This window comes from Chiloscyllium plagiosum, unplaced genomic scaffold, assembly GCF_037043375.1.
Source record: "Chiloscyllium plagiosum isolate Xiang-an unplaced genomic scaffold, Cpla_swu_hap1 HiC_scaffold_39, whole genome shotgun sequence".
Classification (NCBI taxonomy): Eukaryota; Metazoa; Chordata; class Chondrichthyes; order Orectolobiformes; family Hemiscylliidae; genus Chiloscyllium; species Chiloscyllium plagiosum.
The window spans coordinates 1,953,090-1,975,141 of NW_028270177.1; the positions used below are offsets into that span (position 1 = coordinate 1,953,090).

At 41.1% G+C, this 22,052-nt stretch overlaps 1 protein-coding gene across 1 annotated transcript in view; it reads left to right on the top strand.

Moving 5' to 3' along the window:
- The first annotated feature begins 237 nt into the window (after positions 1 to 237).
- hacd3 (3-hydroxyacyl-CoA dehydratase 3) overlaps positions 238 to 22,052 on the top strand; it is a 40,557-nt gene continuing 18,742 nt past the window's right edge. Inside the window, exons 1-5 of the mRNA XM_043674597.2 lie at positions 238 to 424; positions 11,786 to 11,828; positions 15,130 to 15,203; positions 16,475 to 16,639; positions 21,845 to 21,899. Coding sequence (XP_043530532.2) covers positions 275 to 424; positions 11,786 to 11,828; positions 15,130 to 15,203; positions 16,475 to 16,639; positions 21,845 to 21,899 — 487 coding nt within the window. The 5' untranslated portion in view covers positions 238 to 274. The remainder of the gene's footprint in view (positions 425 to 11,785; positions 11,829 to 15,129; positions 15,204 to 16,474; positions 16,640 to 21,844; positions 21,900 to 22,052) is intronic.

A 22,052-nucleotide genomic window follows, 5' to 3' on the forward strand; every position in this document is an offset into this window, starting at 1 on the left:
TATTTGAAGTCATCAATGGCAAAAGAAGGATGATTTTGTTTAATTTCTTCCCGCTGTTGTGCGGAGTGGCGGGAGTGTCTGGAAAATCCACGAGGGTGAGCTCCCCGTCCGGGGACAGCAGCGCCATGCGCGTAACCTGGCCCGCGTTCCCGGCGCGGCGGCACGCACGTCCCCGGCACGGCACGGGTTGCGCGCACGGCCGCCGTGCAGATTGTTCCAGCAAAAAGAGGCAGCGCGATCCTGAACCGGAGGCCGGCGGCACCGAGCTCTGGGGATGGAGGGGCAGCAGCATCATCCGCCGGGCCTGGGTCTAGGCCCCGGCCCCGGCCCCGGCCCGAGCCCGAGCCCGAGCCTGACCCCTCATGTTTACTGGGCACAGAGACACCAGGAGCTGTATCTGAGGGTGGACCTGAGCGGAGTCCAGGTGGGAGTGAGGGCAATGGGATTGGGGGAATGGGGAGATCGGAATAAAGGATTGAGCATGAAGAGATTGGGGAATGGTTTATTGGACATGGGATTTGGGATTGGGATTTGGGATTGGGATTCAGATTCAGATTCAGTTTGTGGCTGGGGGAATGTGAATGGGGCTAGGGCATTGGGATTGGGGGCTGGACATTGGAAATTATGAAATGGGGAAAATGGGAATGAAGTTGATGTGATTAGAATGGGGCTGTGATATTGGGAATAGGGATTTGGAATGATGGAACTCAGATTGAACATGGGAATTGTGATGATTTGGGAATAAAAAAATCTAGGAGTGTAAACTATATAAGGCTACAGGTGATTAGAGCATGTGAATCTGACGTGAATTTCTGGGAATTGGGATGTGAGTAGTTTAGATGGTTGCATAGGGACTAATGGAATGGGTTAGGGTGAGAGCTGGTGAATTAGACTGAGGGGTGGGTTAAGGGTCAGTGCTCTGACAAACAGTGAGGTGAGATAGCCTGTATGACGAGTAAAATCAGGAGATAATTTTCCTTATTTTGTCAGATGGATTTACTTTGAAGTTGGACCTGTAATTCTTAAAACTTAATCAATGGTGTGAGATGCACAGAGTAAGATAACTTCCCAAATTGGCAACAGACTTGTAATTTCTATAATGGTGCAGAAGTGGGTAATGGTTATAATACTGGATTTGTTGATGACACCAAGTAATGTGACAGATGATAAATCTAAGGAAGGTTGGCATTAAATAGGATTTGGACCAGTTTGATTGATGAGGTCAAGAGTAGGAGATTAATTTTAATCTAAGGTTAATATAATGTACTTTGGAATATGAAATATTGGATATAGAATAGAGTCATGTAAATCTGTTCGTGACCATGGGAATATAGGAAGTGATACTATTGAATAGCTATTTCCAGCAAACAATTAATATGAAAGCAGTATAGTCAAGATTATTCAGACTGAACTGTATTACAAAAATATCTGGTCAGCATGGACAGGTTGGACCGAAGGGTCTGTTTCCATGCTGTACATCTCTGTGACTAAATCCAAACTGTGCTCTGATGCCCATATTTATCTCTGTATGGTTGTATCTAATTTAAGACCTTGTACGGATCTAAGGGTTAGAATATGTATAATAGCAAGAAATGATCTTCGATCCGAAGATGTAGAATCCAGATAGAATATAGAACATAGAATGTTACAGTGCAGTACAGGTCCTTTGGCCCTCGATGTTGCGACGACCTGTGAAAATAATCTGATGCCCATCTAACCAACACTGTTCCGTTATTATCCATATGTACGTCCAAAGCCCATTTAAATGTCATTTCTACTACTGTTGCAGGGAGGTTGTTCCACGCCCCTACTGCTCTGAGTGAAGAAACTACCCCTAAAATCTATCCTAACTGTATGTCCCCTCGTGTTAGCCTTCACTGTCTGAGGAAAAAGGCACATTATCTAACTCTCTGATTATCTTCTACATTTCGAGTAAGTCACCTGTCACCTTCTTCTTTCCAAAGAAAACAGCCTCAGTTCCCTCAGCCTTTCCTTGTAAGACCTTCCCTCCATACCATGCAACATCCTAGTAAATCTCTTCTGAACCCTTTCCAAAGCTTTCACGTCCTTCCTATAATGCAGTGACCAGAACTGTACGCAATACTCCAAGTGCGGCCATACCAGAGTTTTGTACAGCTGCAACATGACCTCAATCCCTCTACGAATAAAAGCTAACACAACGTATGCCTTCTTAACAACTCTATCAATAGATGACAACTTTCAGGGATCTATGTACATTGACACAGAGATCTCTCTGTTCATCTAAATTACCAAGAATCTTACCATTAGCCCAGTACTCTTTACTCCTGTTGCTCCTTCCAAAGTGAATCACCTCACACTTTTCTGCATTAAACTCTATTTTGCCACCTCTCATCCCAGCTTTGCAGCTTATCTATGTCCCTCTGTAACCCACGACATCCTTCGGGACTATTCACAACTCTACCAATCTTGCTGTCATCTGCAAATTTCCTAAACCATCCTTCTACAACCTCATCCAGATCATTTGTAAAATGACAGACAGCAGAGTCCCCAAAATAGGTCCTTTTGGTACACTGCTAGTAACTGCACTTCAGGATGAAAATTTCCCATCAACCACCACCCTCTGTCTTTTTTCAGCTAGCCAATTTCTGATCCAAACGGCTAAATCACCCTCAATTCCATGCCTCCAAATTTTGTGTAATAGCTTACCCTGGGGAATCTTATAAAAAGCCTTGCTGAAATCCATATACACCATAGCAGCCACTTTATCCTCACCTACCTGTTTGGTCACCTTCTCAAAGTACTCAATAAGGTTAGTGAGGCACGACCTACCCTTCACAAAACCGTGTTGACTATCCCTAAGCAACTTCTTCCTTTTTCTAGATGATTATAAATCCTTTCTCTTCTAACCTTTTGTGTTGAGAATATGCTGGTAAAGCACAGCAGGTCAGGCAGCATCCGAGGAGCAGAAGAATCAAAGTTTCGGGCGTAAGCCCTTCATCAGGAATCGTTGATGCCTGAAGCGTCGATTCTCCAGCTTCTCAGATGCTGCTTGACTTGCTGTGCTTTTCCAGCACCACACTCTTGACTCCGATCTCCAGCATCTGCAGTCCTCACTTCTAACGTTTCCAACATTTTACCCACAACTGAAGTAAGGCTCACTGGTCTATAATCACTAGGGTTGTCTTTATTTCTCTTGATCTCAGAGTAAAAGAACCCATAGGAAACAGTGACTATAACATGGTAAATTTAGCATGCAGTCAGAGAGTGAGAAATTTGGGTCAGAAACAAATGTGCTAAACTTAAATGAGGGCAATTACAAAGACAGAGTTATCTGGAGCGTACTGTTGTTTGGGGGTGTGGTAGGGAGGTGCAGCCATGGAGAAATTTAATTGCAAAGATGAAGTTTTAAAATGGGTTAGGAAGTATGCGGTGATGGATAAATGAGATCGTTGTAAGATTGATTGTAAGTAATTGAGTTCTGGTTGAGCTGGAATTCACGGATAGTTGGGGGCCAGGCAGAGTTGAGTTGAGTCTGTAGATGAGAGCTGTATGAAATGTTTATAGCAGAGTTAGAGGTGGACCCAGGGAGTGGATGGTTTTTAAGATACTGGCGGCACGGTGGCACAGTGGTTAGCACTGCTGCCTCACAGCGCCTGAGACCCAGGTTCAATTCCAGCCTCAGGCGACCCACTGTGTGGAGTTTGCACATTCTCCCCGTGTCTGCGTGGGTTTCCTCCGGGTGCTCCGGTTTCCTCCCACAGTCCAAAGATGTGCGGGTCAGGTGAATTGGCCATACTAAATCGCCCGTAGTGTTAGGTAAGGGGTAAATGTAGGGGTATGGGTGGGTTGCGCTTCGGCGGGTCGGTGTGGACTTGTTGGGCCGAAGGGCCTGTTTCCACACTGTAATGTAATCTAATCTAATCTGATGATGAAATTGATAATTCTAGTTCACAATAATCTTTCTTTTAACTCCAAGTCTGTTTTAATGGTTGTTGACCATTGTTTCAATGTCAATTTTGGCTCTGATGCAAAAGCTGTGGGATCAAGCCTTGCTCAATAGGTTCGCTCACAATTCAGCCAGTCACAGTGCTGATGGATTGGGATTCTGTCAGAGGTGTCATCTGTCAGAAGAATGTAAATAATTCCATGAAGAAGAGTAAGATCAACCTTTGACCCTTAAATAACATCACAAAAACAAATTCTGTTAGCCATTTATTTTTGTGGGATTCATTTGTGGGATGTGGCATCGCTGGCTGGCCAGCATTTATTGCCTCAGAGAAGGTGGTGGTTAGCTGCCTTGAACCTCTGCAGTCCACCTGCTGTGAGTTAACTCTCAATGCCATTAGGAAGGGGATTGCAGGATTTGACCCAGCAACATGAAGGAATAATGATATATTTCCAAGTCAGGATGGTGAGTGGCATGGAGAGGAACTTGGAGGTGGTATTGTTCACCTGTCCTTTTAGGTGGAAGTGGCTGTGGATTTGGAAGGTACTGTGTGAGGATCTTTAGTGAATTTCTGCAGTCCATCTTGTAGATGGTACAAGATGCTACTGAGCATTGGTGGTGGAGGGAATGGGTGCTTGTGGATGTAGTGCCAGATATGTGGACTGCTTTGTCATGGCTGGTGTCAAGCTTCTTGAGTGTTGTTGGAGTTGCATTCATCCAGACATGTGAAGAGTATTCCATCATGCTTCTGACTTGTGCCTTGTGGACAAGCTTTGGGGAGTCAGGAGGTGAGTTACTAGCGACAAGATTCCTAGCCTCTGACCTGTGCTTGTAGCCTCATTATGTGGTGAGTCCAGTTGAGTTTCTGGTTAATGATAACCCCAGGATGCTGATCGTGGGGGATTCAGTGATTGTAACATCATTGAGTGTCAGGGGGGTGCTGGTTAAAATGTCTCTTATTGGAGATGGTATTTGTGTGGCAGGAATGTTACTTGCGACTTGTCAGCCCAAGATGTTGTTTAGATCTTGTTGCATTTGGACATGGACTGCTTCAGTATCTGAGGAGTTCTGAATGGTTCTGAACATTGTGCAATCATCAGTGAACATCCCACTTCTGACCTTATGAAGGAGGGAAGGTCATTGATGAAATAATTGAAGATGGTTGGACCTAGGATACTAATTTTAATAACTCGTACAGAGATGTCTTGGAACTGAAATGACTGACCTCCAACAACCACAACTATCTTCCTATGTGTCCGGTTTGACTCCAACCACCAGGGTTTGCCCCGATACCCATTGATTCCAGTTTTGCTAGGACTCCTAGTTGCAACCCTTGGTTAAATGGAGCTCTGATGTCAAGGGCTGACACTCTCCCCTCCCCTCTGGAATTCAGCTCTTTTGTCCATGTTTGAACCAAGGCTCTAATTAAGTCAGGAGCAGAGTGCCCTTGCAGCACCCAAACTGGTCATCACTGAGCAGGTTATTGCTGAGCAGGTACTGCTTGTTAGCACTATTAGTGAACTCTTCCATCACTTTACTGACAATCCATAGTAGACTGATGGGGTGGTGGTAACTGGCTGAATTGGATTTGTCCTGCTTTTTTGTGTACAGGACATAACCAGGGCAATTTTCCATATTGTTGGGTCAATACCAGTGTTGTAACTGTACTGGAAGAGCTTGGCTAGGAGAGCACAAGTCTTCAGTACTATTGCCAGAATGTAGGCAATGCAGTAATCAGTGTCTGTAACCATTTCCTGATGTCATGTAGAGTGAATCAAATTGGCTGAAGACTGGTATCTGTAATGGTGGGGACCACTGGAGGAGGCTGACATGAGTCAACCACTCGACACTTCTGGCTGAAAATTGCTGCGAAAGCCTTCAGCTTTATTTTTTACACTGATGTACTGGGATCTTCCATCATTGAGGAAGGGGATATTTGTGGAGCTGCCTCCTCCAGTGAGTTGTTTAATTGTCCACTACCATTCACAACTGTTGCAGGACTGCAGGAGCTTAGATCTGATCTATATTGGTTATGAGATTGCTTAGCTCTGTCTATCACTTACTGCTTATGATGTTTGCCATGCAAATAACCCTGTTTGGTGGCTTCAACAGGTTGACACCTTATCTTCAGGTGTACTTGGTGCTGCTCCCAGCATGACCTGCTGCACACTCCATTGAGCTAGGGTTGACCCCCTGGCTTGATGGTAATGGTTGAGTGAGGGATATGCTGGCATATGAGGTAACAGATTGTGCTGGAGTATAATTCTGCTGCTGTTGATAGCCCACAGAGCCTCATGGGAATACTCAGTATTACGCTGCTTGATCTGTTTGAAATCTGTCCCATTTAGCACAGTGGGAGTGCCACACAACACAACGAAGGTTTTCTCAGTGTGAAGGCGGGACTTTGTCTCCACAAGGATTGTGCATTGGTCACTCTCACTGATACTATCATGGAGAGATGTGTCTGCACCTAGCAGGTTGGTGCTGTTTGTGAGACTTTTCTATTTATTTTGGTTCCCTGCTTTAAAAGAAACGTACAGGCATGATGAGCCAAATGACCACATCATGTGGTTTCATGAAAGGTTGCTATACTTCAAATGTAATCACTATCTGTGAAACACTTAGAATGTCTTCATGTGACCAATCGATGCTAATGTGTATCTTTTTCTTGTACTTTAATAATCTGAATTGATTTGCATTTTAGCTCGAGTAGATTAATTCTTCAATATGTCAAGCTGCTGGCCTAAATTTACTGTTTTCACATAAATGTCAGATGAATGTAGAAGATTAGTTAGTGGAGTAGCCATGTCACTTTGTTAATTCCTGAATCCACATATTCTGCTTGTGCCCCATTTTCAGGGGAGCTGTTTGCTTCTCCAAATGTTCAGTGAATTGCTCAATGAGAATGGCGGATTGTAAAACAGAGTCTGATCTGCATAAACTTGAGTGGAACATAGTGATGACGTAGAACTATCTGGCTAAAAGATCTATGATGTGCCACAGTCTCTGTAAGGGCAACAGAACCCAATACTGGAACATCATGTTTCAGTGAAGGCACAGCAATTTCTATCCACATCCCTGCTTTTCTCTTTCAATCTGTTTCCAAAGTTAGAGCTTATCCAATCTGGCACCCTCAGCCAGTTGCCTTCTTTAACTTGACATTTCCAACTATTCCTAACAGCGTAAGTTTGATACAGTTCAGTAATTAGCAAAATAAAAATCAGTCCATCACAGACATGTCCTATATTTAGCTAATGAGAAGATTGACATCTGGTGATTTTAATAAGATGATTGAGGATTCACTTTAGTATCCAACGCTGATCACAAGACATCAGCTACTTGAGCCTTTGACATGAGCGACAAAGAATTTGAAAAGGGTAATTGTCTGTATATTAATATCTTGGACCAGTTGGATGAATGATCTTTTGTGGGACCTGCAGCTGAGGTTAGCTAACTGGTTGTTTTCAACTGTAAATGGATTTCAGATGAAGAGTCCACAGCAATTTTATTTCCCAACAATGAGAGAAGGTTCACAAGGGGATCCTCCAGACATTGTCTACATGATATTGTAATTTCAGTCATACTGTGCTGACGATGGCCATTCAGACTGTTGTACCTCTACCAGTTCTTTGGAAGAATTATCTATTTAATCCCACTTTCTTAGTCTTTGCCAATGACCTTGCAAATGCTTTCTTTTCAATTGCTTAGCTGGTTCCCTTTTGAAAATTGTTGAATTTGTTCCTGGCTGTGCATTCTATATTACAACAATTAATAAACTAATTGAATTAATATCACATTTCCTATCTTCTACTTGCTAATTGTTCTCATTGCACATCCTGCTGTACACATGTCCTCCCAAAGATAAGTATGAGTGATGGGATTGTCACTGCATGGATAGTATTATACAAAACTCTGCCTCAACCCAGTTGGTTCCTCTCTCAGTAGACTACAACTAGAATCACAACAGCAGCTGAATATTGGAACTTGGTCCCTGAAAGGAGAGAGAGAGACAACAAAGTAATGTTAACTTTAAAAATTGAGCATTTACTAGGACCTTTTGATTGTATTTTGTAAATTATTTTCAATTATTTACTTTGCAATGAAGGAACCCAGCGACTATGGCTCTTTAATACTTCAACCTAAAACTCTACAAACAGAAGCAGAGTGCTCGTGTTTAATGCACCATTTTCTGCACCTCTTTAAACTTCTGGATCCTTTGCATTGACTTTCTGTCATCAAACTTATATCTAGTATTTTACACACAGACTTTGAGGAATTAATCCTTCAGCACCATCAAACCTCCTGGCCAAAAAACTGAAAATTCACCACAAAGTTAATATCAATATTGATATTCAAAGCACACATCAACCATTGTCAGGTCCTGTGTTACTCGCTGTTTAGCTTATTCAAAAAGAGAATGAGGTGTAAAGAATGATTTCACTAGTGAAATTGGAGGCAAGGTTTTCCAGTTATGAAAATCCTACCCTGGCCAACCACACTTGCTGACAGTACAGGTATTATGTGCTTTCACATTTGGTTATCATAATCTCAGACCACATGTATAGGAGAGATAAAACATGCAAAAAATAATTTAATGTAGAACATAGAACAATACAGCACAGAACAGGCCCTTCGGCCCTCAATGTTGCGCCGACCTGTGGACTATTCTCAGCTCGTCCCCCTACGCTATCCCATCATCATCCATGTGCTTATTCAAGGATTGTTTAAATCTCCCTAATGTGGCTGAGCTAACTACATTGGTAGGTAGGGCATTCCACACCCTTACCACTGTCTGAGTAAAGAACCTGCCTCTGACATCTGTCTTAAATCTATCACCCCTCAATTTGTGGTTATGCCCCCTCATACAAGCTGATGTCATCATCCTAGGAAAAAGACTTTCACTGTCTACCCAATGTAATCCTCTGAAACCGAATATTAAGCAATGAGTTTCAGCTTTGGAAAATAGATGACCCAGACACCAACTGCATTCAAAATTCTGTTAATTTCTGTTTATACATATTGTAGATCACCACACATAATGATAAATTTGAGTGGTAACTAGGCACAGCTTTACTGCAAAAAAGTCATGTGAGTAACCCGATTTTAAATTAGTTGAAAATTATTTCAGAAGGCTATAGTGTATAAGACCACTTACTAGTTTGTTTGGTATGTTGTAGTTAGAAATTAAAAAACAATATCTAAAAGCTTTTAAAGCATGCCTATCTAACTCATTGTAACTAAAGACAAACTTAATACCAGAGTAAAATAAAATGAAGACCTATGTATGCTGAAGGTCTGAAACAAAAACAGAAATTGTTGGTGAAATTCAGCAAATCTGGCAGCATCCGTGGAGAGAAAAGAGTTAACATTTTGAGTCCAATGACCAGTATTGAAGATGATTAGACTTGAAACATTAATTGTGCTTTCTGTCCACAGACGGTGCCAGATCTAAGTTTCTCCAGTAAATTCTGTTTTTGTTACTTATTACCAAGAGTCTCCTTAAAACCCCGCTGGCCTGTACGGTTGTAGAAAATCCTCATGGTAATTAATTTGACCTGAGGGTCTGACTCTTGTGGGTCAGGCTGTTTTCTCTAAACTAATTCAAAGATTATGTAAGTCAATTTGTATCAGATGTAACTGACATTTGAAATTCCTCAATGTTTGCATTTGTCTGGCAGATTTTAGGATATTTTTGCTGTCAATATCAGCGGATCTAATTGAAATGCCAGGCCCTGTGTTTAAAAAATGAAACGAATGATAACAAATATGTATAATCATGGCTGGCAAAGCACCATTTGTAAGCTTCAGTACGTGGAGTAAGAATAGGAATATTCTGTACACGGAAAATTTGGTCAACGAGGAGAAACCAGATGTTTCCTTTTGGAAAAGGAAGAACCAGATTGAAATTAGATTAGATTCCCTACAGTGTGGAACAGGCCCTTTGGTCCAGACTGACCCTCCAAAGAGTAACCCACCCAGTCCCATTTCCCTCTGACTAATGCACCTAACACTACAGGCAATTTAGCATGGCCAGTTCACCTGCACATCCTTTGGACTGTGGAAGGAAACTGGAGCACCTGGAGGATACCCTCGCAGACACTGGGAGAATGTGCAAACTCCACACAGATAGTCACCCGAGGCTGGAATTGAACGTGGGACCCCCCTGCTGCTGTGAGGCAGCAGTGCTAACCACTGAGCCACCGTGCCACCCTTTTTTACACCGATACTTCTAATATAGAAGTTGTCTCTTTCCCTCACTAAATGCAACCCTGTGTGACAATTAGATTAAGAAATATTAGCCAGGCCCCTCATTTAGATTGCTACAATAAAGGGAGTCGTATATCTTCAGATAAATTGAAAGTTTGATTTATCGGATTCTTAATCATTGTTTTTGTACCTAATATGTAACTGACTGGGTCCCCGACGTCTGGCTCAAATTTGTCACTGTGTTCTAATTTAAACAATTGATGTATGTTGAAAAGTGTGGCATTGGAAAAGCACAGCAGGTCAGGCAGCATCCAAGGAGCAGGAGAGTTGACGTTTTGGGCATAAGCTCTTCATCAGGAATGAATTGGTGTGTGGTCAACTGTCCTTTGTGATGCCAAAATGTGAATTCTGAGTGATGAATTAGCAGACTAAAATCACTGTGTTGTTCAAATAGTGAAAGGGGTGTTTCGGAGAACAGATTTGAGTCTCAACACTAACTTCTGTGACATGCAAAATAATTTTTGGCATAAGCCTTTGCCCAAGCTGTTTAACTTTAATTTCTTCTAAATTTATATGGATTCTGCTGATTTAAAGAGCAATCATGTCACCTATCATAATATCAAGACCAATGTATAATTATTTTATGTAAATAATTATTCAAGACTATAAGAAATAATATTTGAGAAAATTTTAATTTCCCGGAGACTTTGTTTTCGAGGTCATTTCAATCTCTTGTTGTCTTACACGTCCAGTGCCTTGCACCTCTTCTAACCTTCCAGAGATTAACAAGAATGCATCACCCTATAAGGGCACTGATGAAACCTTAATTTAAAGTATTTGCTTGTTTTGTCCTGATTTTTACGCATTGCTTGTTATCCACTGATTTGATACCCGTGGGTCCATGTAGTCACAAAGTTGGTCCCAGACACCTTTTATATCCATTGTCTTTGGTAAACTGATTGCATGGTCCTATGTGATATCTGTGTTTTCATTATCTGCAGGAAGTCCATTTCCCATCTCCCCACCCCCCCCCCCCCTAAAAAAAACAAAGGACTAAATGTACATAAATATTATGTAAATGATTTTTTGGTTGCCTGTTGAATAATTGAATAGTAAGTTTATAATTGTGTTTTTGTTAAAGTAAGCAAAAGTGAGGACTGCAGATGCTGGAGATCAGAATCTAGATTAGAGTGGTGCTGGAAAAGCACAGCAAGTCAAGCAGCATCATGGAGCAGGAAGATCGATGTTTCGGGCAAAAGCCCTTCATCAGGAATGAAGGCAGGGAGCCTCTGGGTTGGAGAGATAAATGGGAAGGGGTTGGGGCTGGGGAGAAGGTAGCCAAGAGTACAATAGGTGGATGGAGGTGGGGGTGAAGGTAAGAGAGGAAAGTGGAGTGGATAGATAGGAAGGAGGATTGGCAGGTAGGACAGGCCATGAGATTGGTGCTGACCTGGAAGGTTGGAACTGGGGTAAGGTTGGGGAAGGGGAAATGAGAAAAATGGTGAAGTCCATTTCCCCTCCCCCAACCTTACCCCAGCACCACTCTAATCTAGACTTTTTGTTAAAGTGCTCTGGTAGAGAGTTCAGGCAACAATAAATATTTTAAAAATTCTGTCAGTTTAACTGGTGACTTGTCCTCTCTTTTAACAGAAACCTGATCTCAATGTCACTGAAAATACTCTTTCATTCAAAGGTAGGATTATCATGCTGATCCTTTTCTGTTGTGTAATTAGTCAAAACACAAATGCCTGGATTATAAATATGTTATAAGTTCTGAGGAGGGATCACTGGATCTGAAATGTTAATTCTGATTTCTCTTCACAGGTACTTTCAGACTTGCTGAGCTTTTCCAGCAATTTGTTTTTTTTAAATAATAAATAAATGTTATTTTCCTAGCCAAGAAAAGGCACTTTTTTTTGTACGGTTCAAACTGTACTGGCCTTGAGCTGCTGATAGGACCTTGTTACAAACAAATTGTTCTGATTATGCCGACTATTTGTTTATACGTATATCTCTCTCCTTCCTCCCCCACCCCACCCAAATCCTCACATGTATCTGCATCCAATATAAGCTCTTATTTTGCACGCTAATCATTGCTGTAGCAACTTTTGAAATGCTGACTGGAAACCTAAGTACAGGTTTCCCTTTTATCCACTTTATCTGTTACCTTCTGTCCTTCAATTCATGAAATCTACTTTTATTTGAAATTACTTGCAGTTTGCGTCCCAAATTGCACTAAATTTTGCTTGTGAGGGATTTCCCTTCACAGGAGACAGGCTGAGGAACTAGGAAATACAAACCTAAGTCACAAGCTTTTAATGGACTGTTTTTGCCTTTTTCCCAATGACAGATGTTATGCCAACTAGCCTGTCGTTACATGAAATAAAAACGCACAATACTAGAGAAATGCTGCAGGTCTGGCAGCATCTGTTGGGGAAAAAAACAGTTAATGTTTTGCAATCGGATATATATTCGTCAGTATACAAAAAATTCAAAAGTTGCGGATGCTGGAAATCAGAAATAAAAACAGAAATTGCTGAAAAATTTCAGCAGGTCTGCCAGAGAGTCGACAATCTTTGTTGCTTTTCCTTTGTTATACTAGAAAGCAAACCAATTGATCCAGGGGACTTACTGATCGTAAGCCTAATTAGTTTCAGAGTACATCTACTATAGTGATAGTTATTGTATTATTTTCCTCTTCCCCTTTTGCACCTTGATTAATTATTTAATATTTTTGTAATGTTGTTAGTGTCTTTTACTGTGTAGATTGATGCAAAGTATTTATTCATCTTCTCTGCTATTTTCTGATTCCCCATTAATATTTCCCCATCCTCATTACATAAGGGGCCTTTATGCATTTCAGCAATTCTCTCTTTATATATTCAGAGAAGCTCTTGCTGTCTATTTTGATATTATTTGCTAGTTTACCCTCAATAGCTTATTGAGTTTATTATTTTTGGTCCTCTTTTATAAGTATCCAAAGCTTTTCCAATCCTCTGGTTTACCACTAATCTTTGCCATATTGTATGTTTTTCTTTCAATTTGATGCTTTCTTAACTTCCTTGGTTAACCAAGGTTGTTTCATCCCTTTGCTAGAATATTCTTCCTCATTTGCACATATTGTTCTTGTGAGTCATGAATAATTTTCTTAAATGTCTATCATTATTCATCAAACATCTTTTTAGCAAAATCATTTCCCAGTCCACGCCAACTAACTTGACTCTCATTCCTGAATAATTACTCTCATCTAAGTTTAACAGCTGTTTCTGACCCAAATTTCTCTCTCTCTCTCTCTCAAATCTGTACGCAAAATTTTTACCAGGTTAGGCTATCTTTTACCTTGAGGTTTTTTAAACCTACTTGACTACAAATGACCAGATCCAAAATAGAGTTATAAAGTCATAAAGTACAGAAACAGACCCTTCAGTTCAACTTGACTGAGCTGACCAGACATCCCATCCCAATCTGACCTGGTCCAATTTGCCAGCATTTGGCCTATATCCCTCTAAACCCTTCCTGTTCATATACCCTGCCAGATATCTTTTTAAATATTGTAATTGTACCAGCTTCCAACCCTTCTTCTGCCAGCTTGTTCCATGCACGCGCTACCTTATGTGTCTCGTAATTTTATAAACCTCTCTAAGGTCAGCCCTTAGCCTCTGCTCCAGGGAAAATAACCCCAGCCTGTAGACTACTACTGCCAGTCTCATCTTCCCCTTGTTATTTCTTGGCTCCACCCATGTTGATTAGATTAGATGATTAGATTCCCTACAGTATGAAAACTGGCCCTTCGGCACAACATGTCCACACTTACCCTTCGAAGAGTAACCCACCCAGACCCATTCCCCTACCCTGTATTTACCCCTAACACTACGGGCAATTTAGCGTGGCTAATTCACCTGACCTGCACATTTTTGGATTGTGGGAGGAAACTGGAGCACCTGGAGGAAACCCCCACAGACACTGGGAGAATATGCAAACTCCGCACAGACAGTCGCCCGAGGCAGGAATTGAACCTGGGTCCCTGGCGCTGTGAGCCACCATGCCCACCCATGGTGTGTCTTATGATTCAAGATCACATCTTGCTAACGTACATACATACTCCATCTTGTTCTAGCAAAGCTACCCTATAACCTTTCCTTTCTGTCTGTCCTTTCAATAAGACATGCATCCTTGTATATTTACTTCCCAACTTTTTATCTCCTTGTGACTTCTTAATGGCTATAAGATCATACATAATAATCTCTACTTTTACTGTTAATTCATTTATTTTGTTCCAAACACTAAGTGCATATTAGTAAAAAGCCACTTATTTGCAATATGTTTTCCCACTGATCCTGCATGCTGTTGTTTTTCTGCTTGTTTGCTCTGTTTCTTCCTTTCCCACTCTGAATTATTTTTATCTAAATAGTGACGCCGTGATGTTGTCATATTCTTTTGTTTATGGGTCTGTATTTCCTCTTTCCCAAGCATTGCAATTCTCTTCTCTCTCTCTCTCTTCCCTCCTCGCTAATTAGTTTAAAACGCGCTCTCTGCAGCTCTAGTTATTCAGTTCACCAGTACACTGGTCTCTGCACAGTTCAAGTGAATCCTGTCCAACAGAACAGCTGTCATCAGCTTCAGTACTGGTGCTAGTGACTCATACTGAAACCCAACAATCGTTGAGCCATGCATTTAAATTTAATTCCTTGACTTTATTTACATGATGCCAGTTTGCCTGTGTCTCACTCATACATCTGTGGGGGAATTCTTGCCAACACTTTGTCATTTAACAGAGTCACAATGATCTGTCTCAATGAGCGCTTCGTTTAAGCCCAAGATATATCTTCAAGTGGTGAGTGTGAGAGAGATATAACTTGTTATCAGAGCTCCAAATATATCATCATTCTAGTTTAGTCACTATTACTGATCTTAAGACTGAAATATATAATACATCAGCTGTGAAAAAGGTGTTGGAAAATATTTTATATCATATTCCAATGTTTTACCTTCAGCCCACGGCCATGGTGCAAAAGGAGCCAATGCATATGAGTTTCATCTTACATTCTTGGCACCAGTGAATCCTGAGGTATGTCACGATAAATTTTGCTCATTTTCACACTTTGGTACTGATTACATTTCAGCAACGTATCAAAAGAAAGTTGACTGTTTTCAATTGATCTTACTGTTACAACAGGGAGACTGTAAATTGAAACTTATTTCCTCCTATTTGTAACCACAAACACATGCCACTGTGTGAATGTAATCAGCTGGGGTTCCAGGGGATTGCATTGCTAAACATTGATCTGTGGAGATTCAGTCCTAGCATGATTATATAGTCGTGATATTAGTGGGTACATTCTCTGAAACTATAGCTTTATTGACAGTTACTATTGTCTACAATGTCTCTGTTTATAGCTAATTTTAATGTGGTTGTAATACAGGAATCAGTCAGTATAAAGATCAAGGTCAGCATTTAGATTAGATTCCCTACAGTGTGGAAACAGGCCCTTCGGCCCAACCAGTCTACACCGACCCTCCGAAGAGGGACCCACCCAGACCCATTTCCCTCTGACTAATGCACCTAACACTATGGGAAACTTAGCATGGCCAATTCACCTTACCTGCACATCTTTGGACTGTGGGAGGAAACCAGAGCACCCGGAGGAAACCCACGCAGCCACTGGGAGAATGCGCAAACTCCACGCAGACAGTCGCCCCGAGACTGGAATTGAACCTGGGACCCTGCTGCTGTGAGGCAGCAGTGCTAACCACTGAGCCACAGTGTCGCAAGGATAGTATTAAAATATTTCCGATAATCCGTAGGCCTAATTGGTTCAGTGCTTGTTTTTGTATGTTCATGGATTGTGAGTGTTGCTGGTAAGGCTGACATTTCTAGCACAACCTTAGTTACTGAGGATGTTAAGTCATGATGTAGAACAGAATTATGTAAAAAACAGATTGTGTTGAGATGTCAGACTCGGACCCTTGAAGGAAATTAATGAACCAGTTTACTCTTTTTTTTTGGTAATAATCTAGATTTTTTGGCAATTTGGTTTTAAAGAACCTCACAAATTAATTACTACTGGATATATAACGGTGACTAATCAGTGTGAAATCTTCAAATGGTGTGATGTTTAGGATGTCCTGTGGTGATTCGGAAACTGCCTTACTCTTGTGGTATCTGTAAACAGTTCATAATTTCAGGGACAGATAAATTCTCTATTGCTCTTTTATGTGTTATTTGTATTGTTTTTGTGTAACTGTATGAATTTTAATAAATATATCTCTTGTTTTAACTCAATTAGTGATGTAAGTAACCTTGTTAGGAAATTTATAACAAAATTCATGTGTTCATAGCTACAGCTCAAGGTCACAGAAAGACAGGTAAATATAACAGTGAAGAAAATGGAGAATAGATGGTGGCACAGGCTGACCAAACAAGAGAAGAAACCAATATTCTTGGCTCCTGATTTTGACCGCTGGATGGATGAATCTGATGCTGAAATGGAACTTCAAGCAAAGGTAAATTTTTAGTGTGGAGGCTGTTTTGTATGGTATCACATTAAGGAGTTGCCCTTTTGGTATTTTTGCTTCAGATTCAACCAGTTGGAGAACTTTATCATTCTCTTTCACACCTGATTCTCGTCTGTTGTACAAACCTGATTATGTTATTAACAAATAACTAATAAATTTGTTACTAAGACAGCCACATGAGAACTTGAGGTGGAACTGGCAATAGTCGGGTGCAGTTTGGTGCAATATCAATACAAAGGACAACTTTATTCTGTATCTAAGCCAGATAGTATATCACCCAGGAATTCTGGATGTTAACACTGATAATCAATATTCATAAATAGTTGGAAAAAACATTAAATTCCTTGGTAGTGCCAAATATACAGTGAAAATCTGATTAGATAATGTAGTCAAGGCCATAAGATGCAGGAACCAAAATAAGCCATCCAGCCTATCAAATGTACTCTGCTATTCAATGAGATCAAGGCTGATCTGATAATTCCTTATGCCCATAAACCCTTGTTTCCCTTACTGATTAAAAATGTGTCTATCCCAGCCTTCAAATACTTAAGAACCCAGCTTCTAAAGACCTCTGCAGTGAAGAATTCTACCACCCTCTGACAGGGGAAAAAAAAACTTCTTCATCTCTGTTTTACTTTGAGATTAAGCCCTCTGGGGGAACAACCATTCTATATCCAACCTGTCAAGCACTCCTAAGAACCTTTTATATTTCAATCAGTTACCTCTCATTCTCTTAAACTTTACTGAGTACAAGCTCAACTTACTCAACCTTCCCTCATAAGACAATCCCTCCATACCCAAGATCAACCTAGTGAACTGTCTCCAGATTCCCTTCAGTGACAGTATGTGTTTCTTGAGATAAGTGGATCAAAACAGTTCTCTGTATTCCAGCTGCAGTCTGACCAGTGCCTTGTATAATTTCAGTAAGACCTGCCTATTTTTATACTCTTTTCCCTTTTATATCAAAGGCAACATTCCATATATCCTCCCTTAAACTTGGCTGCTAACTTTTTTCTTTGTGATTCATGCACAAGAACCTCAAATCTCTCTGTGCTGCAGCTTTCTGACATGTTCTTCTGATTCAAGATAGAACTGCGTATTGTGTATTAAGTAAATAGTTGCCTTAAGATTTAATATTTACAGAATAGACATGGTAGCCTGTGCAGTGTATACTTGTGTCAGTGTCCTACCAAATGTAATGAACACCAAAGATACTGGAAATATTCAGCAGGTCAGGCAATGTCCATAGACAGAAACAAAGTTAACATTTCAGGTCAAGATGACCATTCGTAGATAAAGACAAATAGTGCTGGAGGAGGTTTTAAGCCTATAGAAGGGGTAAAGGCAGAAAGAACAAAAGCAAAGCTCTATGATAAGGTTGAGGTCAGGTGAAATTATGTTACAAAAGAGTTCTTGATGCTTTGTTTTATGAGTAGCTCTCCTCTTGCCCACCATCTATGGGGAGTCAGGAGTGTGTTTAGATTAGATTACTTACAGTGTGGAAACAGGCCCTTCGGCCCAACAAGTCCACACCGCCCTGCCGAAGCGCAACCCACCCATAGCCCTACATTTACCCCTTACCTAACACTACGGGCAATTTAGCATGGCCAATTCACCTAACCTGCACATCTTTGGACTGTGGGAGGAAACCGGAGCACCCGGAGGAAACCCACGCAGACACGGGGAGAATGTGCAAACTCCACACAGTCAGTCGCCAGAGACGGGAATTGAACCCGGGTCTCTAGCGCTGTGAGGCAGCAGTGCTAACCACTGTGCCACCGTGCCGCCCACGATGTGATGGCATACGCCTCACTTGCCTGGACGAGTGCAGGTTCAACAATACTCGAGCATGGTACCATCCAGGACGCAGCCCGTCTGCCTGATTGGTATCACATCCACAAACATTCAGTCCTTTCACTGTCTGTACTCAGTGGTAGCAGTGGGTACCATCTACAAGATATACTGTAGAGGTTTTTCAAGGCTCTTTATACAGAACCTATACAAATCCACAACTGCTATAATTGGGACAGACCAACCCATAATTTCTGTCAACTCAAAGGACAAAAGATATATGGGAATTACCACCATCTGCGAGTACCCCCCTAAGCCCCTGCCTTGGAAATATATTGCTGAGTCAGATTCCTGGAAGTCCTTTCACAATAGCTCTATGGATCTACCTCCATCAATAATGGATTGTGCTCATCACAACCTTCTTAAGGACAGTTAGGGATCTCCAATACATACAGGCCACATTCTATGAATTAATTTTTAAAAAGTGAAAAAAGCAAAAGAGTAAATGGTAAAGAAATGAATTTTATGTCCAAATAAAATGTGACTATGAATGAAACATGAAGGGAAATAAGAGACCCAGACAACCCAGTAAAACAATAAATGGGGGAAAAAAACACATACTGAACAAGAATCAAGCAGAGGTTATAATAGAAATTGTTGAACATGGTAGTGAGTTGAAAGATAAGGTGTTTGTCAAGCTTCTGATGGACTTCAGTGGAACACTGAGGCAGGTCTTCAACATTCCTGAAGAAGGGCTAATGCCCGAAACGTCGATTCTCCTGTTCCCTAGATGCTGCCTGACCTGCTGCGCTTTTCCAGCAACACATTTCCATCTCTGATCTCCAGCATCTGCAGACCTCACTTTCTCCTCAGGTCTTGAACAGATAAGGCAGTGGAGAATTACAGTTACAAATCAACGAAAACTCAGGATAATGCTTGTGGATTGAGTTGGGGGTGTTCTACAGTGCAGTCACCCAGTTTGGGTTTAGGCTCCATCCCAATATGGAGGAGACCAAATCATGAACAGTGACTTAATGTATTGAAAGTTTTTGGTCATAAATTCAATTAAGGGGATTTTTTTTTTAAAAAAGGAACTGCAGAGGTTAGAAATCTGAAAAAAAAATCAAAAATCATAGTTCTAGTGGCATCTATGGAGAGAGACCACAATTAATGTTTCAGATCCAGTGACCCTTCCTCAGAGCTAATGGTGGCTGGAAAAGATATATACTCTGAAGACAGAGAATGAGGTGGAAGGGTGGGAAAGGAGTAAATGAGAGGTAGAGACAGAACAGCAGTTAAGCGAACAAAGGGATATAGATATCACGGAGTTGCTGCAGGTTGTGTACTGTAATGTGTGAAAGAAGAGGAAAGAAAAGTTTTCTTGTTAGAAGGTCAAATGAGCTAAAGAATGAAGTGGAACTGGGGGACAGTGCAGCTCTGAGACATTGAGGTAGTGGATGTAGGTTTGCTCGCTGAACTGGAAGGTTCGTTTTCAGATGTTACGTCACCATACTAGGTAACCTCTTCAATGGGCCTCCGAAAGAAGCACTGGTGGTATAGCCCACTTTCTATTTAATGTTTGAGTTTCCTTGGGTTGGTGATGTCATTTCCTGTGGTGAGATCATTTCCCATGGTGATGTCATTTCCTGCCCTTTTTCTCAGGGGATGGTAAATGGGGTCCAAGTCAATGTTTTTGTTGAAAGGGTTCTGGTTGGAATGCCGTGCTTCTAGGAATTCTCGTGCGTGTTTCTGTTTGGCTTGTCCTAGGATGGATGTGTTGTTCCAGTTGAAGTGGTGTCATTCCTCATCCATTGTAAGGATACTAGTGAGAGTGGGTCGTGTTGTTTTGTGGCTAGTTGATGTTCATGTATCCTAGTGGCTAGTTTTCTGCCTGTTTATCCAATGTAGTGTTACAGTTCTTGAAGTGGTGTTGATAGAGTGAAAGGTTGCAAGTGTGTGTCTGTATGATGGCACATGATATTTAGTGGATCTTGGGATGTGGTGAAAACAGCTGTCTGAGGAACATTGTTTATCATGGAGATATCTGTAATCCTGAGTGGATTTGAAACATGAAGGATGAAACTTCAGTTGGAATCCACCTGGAGTGAATCTAAGCTGGAGGCAGTCCTTGAGGAGTGTGATGTGGCTGTGAGAGCTACATGTCCTTTCATGTCCTTTACCCACCCCGTTCTCCTGACCCTGTTGTGATTTGGGCTGCCTTCTTCAAAGCCAGCCCATTTTCAGTTACTAATGTTCCCTATTATCAGCATTTCTTTCTCCTCGGTTCACCATTATCTATCCCTTTGTCTGCAGCATGTCGTCACCTTTTCCTAGCTACCATCAGTTTTGAAGAAGGGTCACTGGGCGTGAAATATTAATTCTGGTCTCTCCACAGATGCTGCAAAATCTGCTGAATTTCTCTAGCAATTTCTCCTTTTTGTTAACTTCTCTGGGGAGCAAGGGCAAGAGTTGGCCTTGCATTTTAAAAAAAAGCTTCGCCCACCATTCCAAATTTAATTGTGGTCAATAACATCATATTTCCTTATTCTTTGTTTTCTCTTGCTTTTAAAGAGAAATATCGCTAATCTCAGTGGTTATTCATTTTGGAAGCAAGTTGTGCGAGGAGATAATTAAAAGTAACACTGAAAGTAACACAATGATTTAAATCAATTTGCTCGTACATGCTGTCCTACACCTCTGAGCCAGGTAGGAGTTGAACCCTAAGCTCATCACCCAGAAGGTCCTGAACTGAAATTAAGTAATGACTTCAGCTGATTGAATATTGTTAGGAAGTATATTCAGTGGTCCTGCTATAAGCACAGAAATTCCCAGTACTGAGTTTTTAATAAGTAGTACAGTATTTGATTTCCCCCTCCCTTTTGTAGGTGGTGACTGACTTCAAACAAAATCTTCACCTTTGGCTGCCTTGTTAACTTCTCCAGGTGGTCAATTTTATAGTGTGACTGTGGACATTGAATGTTAATAGGCTATTTGACTGTGGGGTAGGTCAGCACCTTGTGTTTAAGCACACATTATGACCAGCAACAGTAAGGCCCATTGTAACATCCTGTGAGCTTATGGTTGACATTCTCTGACAACATACATCAATCATCAAACCTGGAGCTACCTAGTCTCTGTAGTTTAGCACTACATCTCATTCCAAGTATTTTAAATATTTATATAATCTTTATGCCATGGCACTGATTCTGTTAAATTGCATGAGAACAATTTGTGAGGTTCCTTGAATATCACTTTTTACACTCATTATTTCATAGATATCTCTCCAACTTGTATATTCTCAGCATTTTACTGAATAAACAAGAATTGTGTTGCGTAATAACATGGAGGATTTTCAGGGACTATAACTATAGTAATTATATCCTTTCTGTCCTTCATTGGTAGGAAGAAGAGAGAGAAATTAATAAAATGAGTTTGGAGTCAAGAGTTTGGAAGAACTGTAAGTGCAATACCCTGTCATGATTGTGACTTGCTAAGCTGTTGCTGAATGAATTGTCTGGATTTCACTGTAGATTAGATTAGATTACAGTGTGGAAACAGGCCCTTCGGCCCAACAAGTCCACACCGACCCGCCGAAGCGCAACCCACCCAT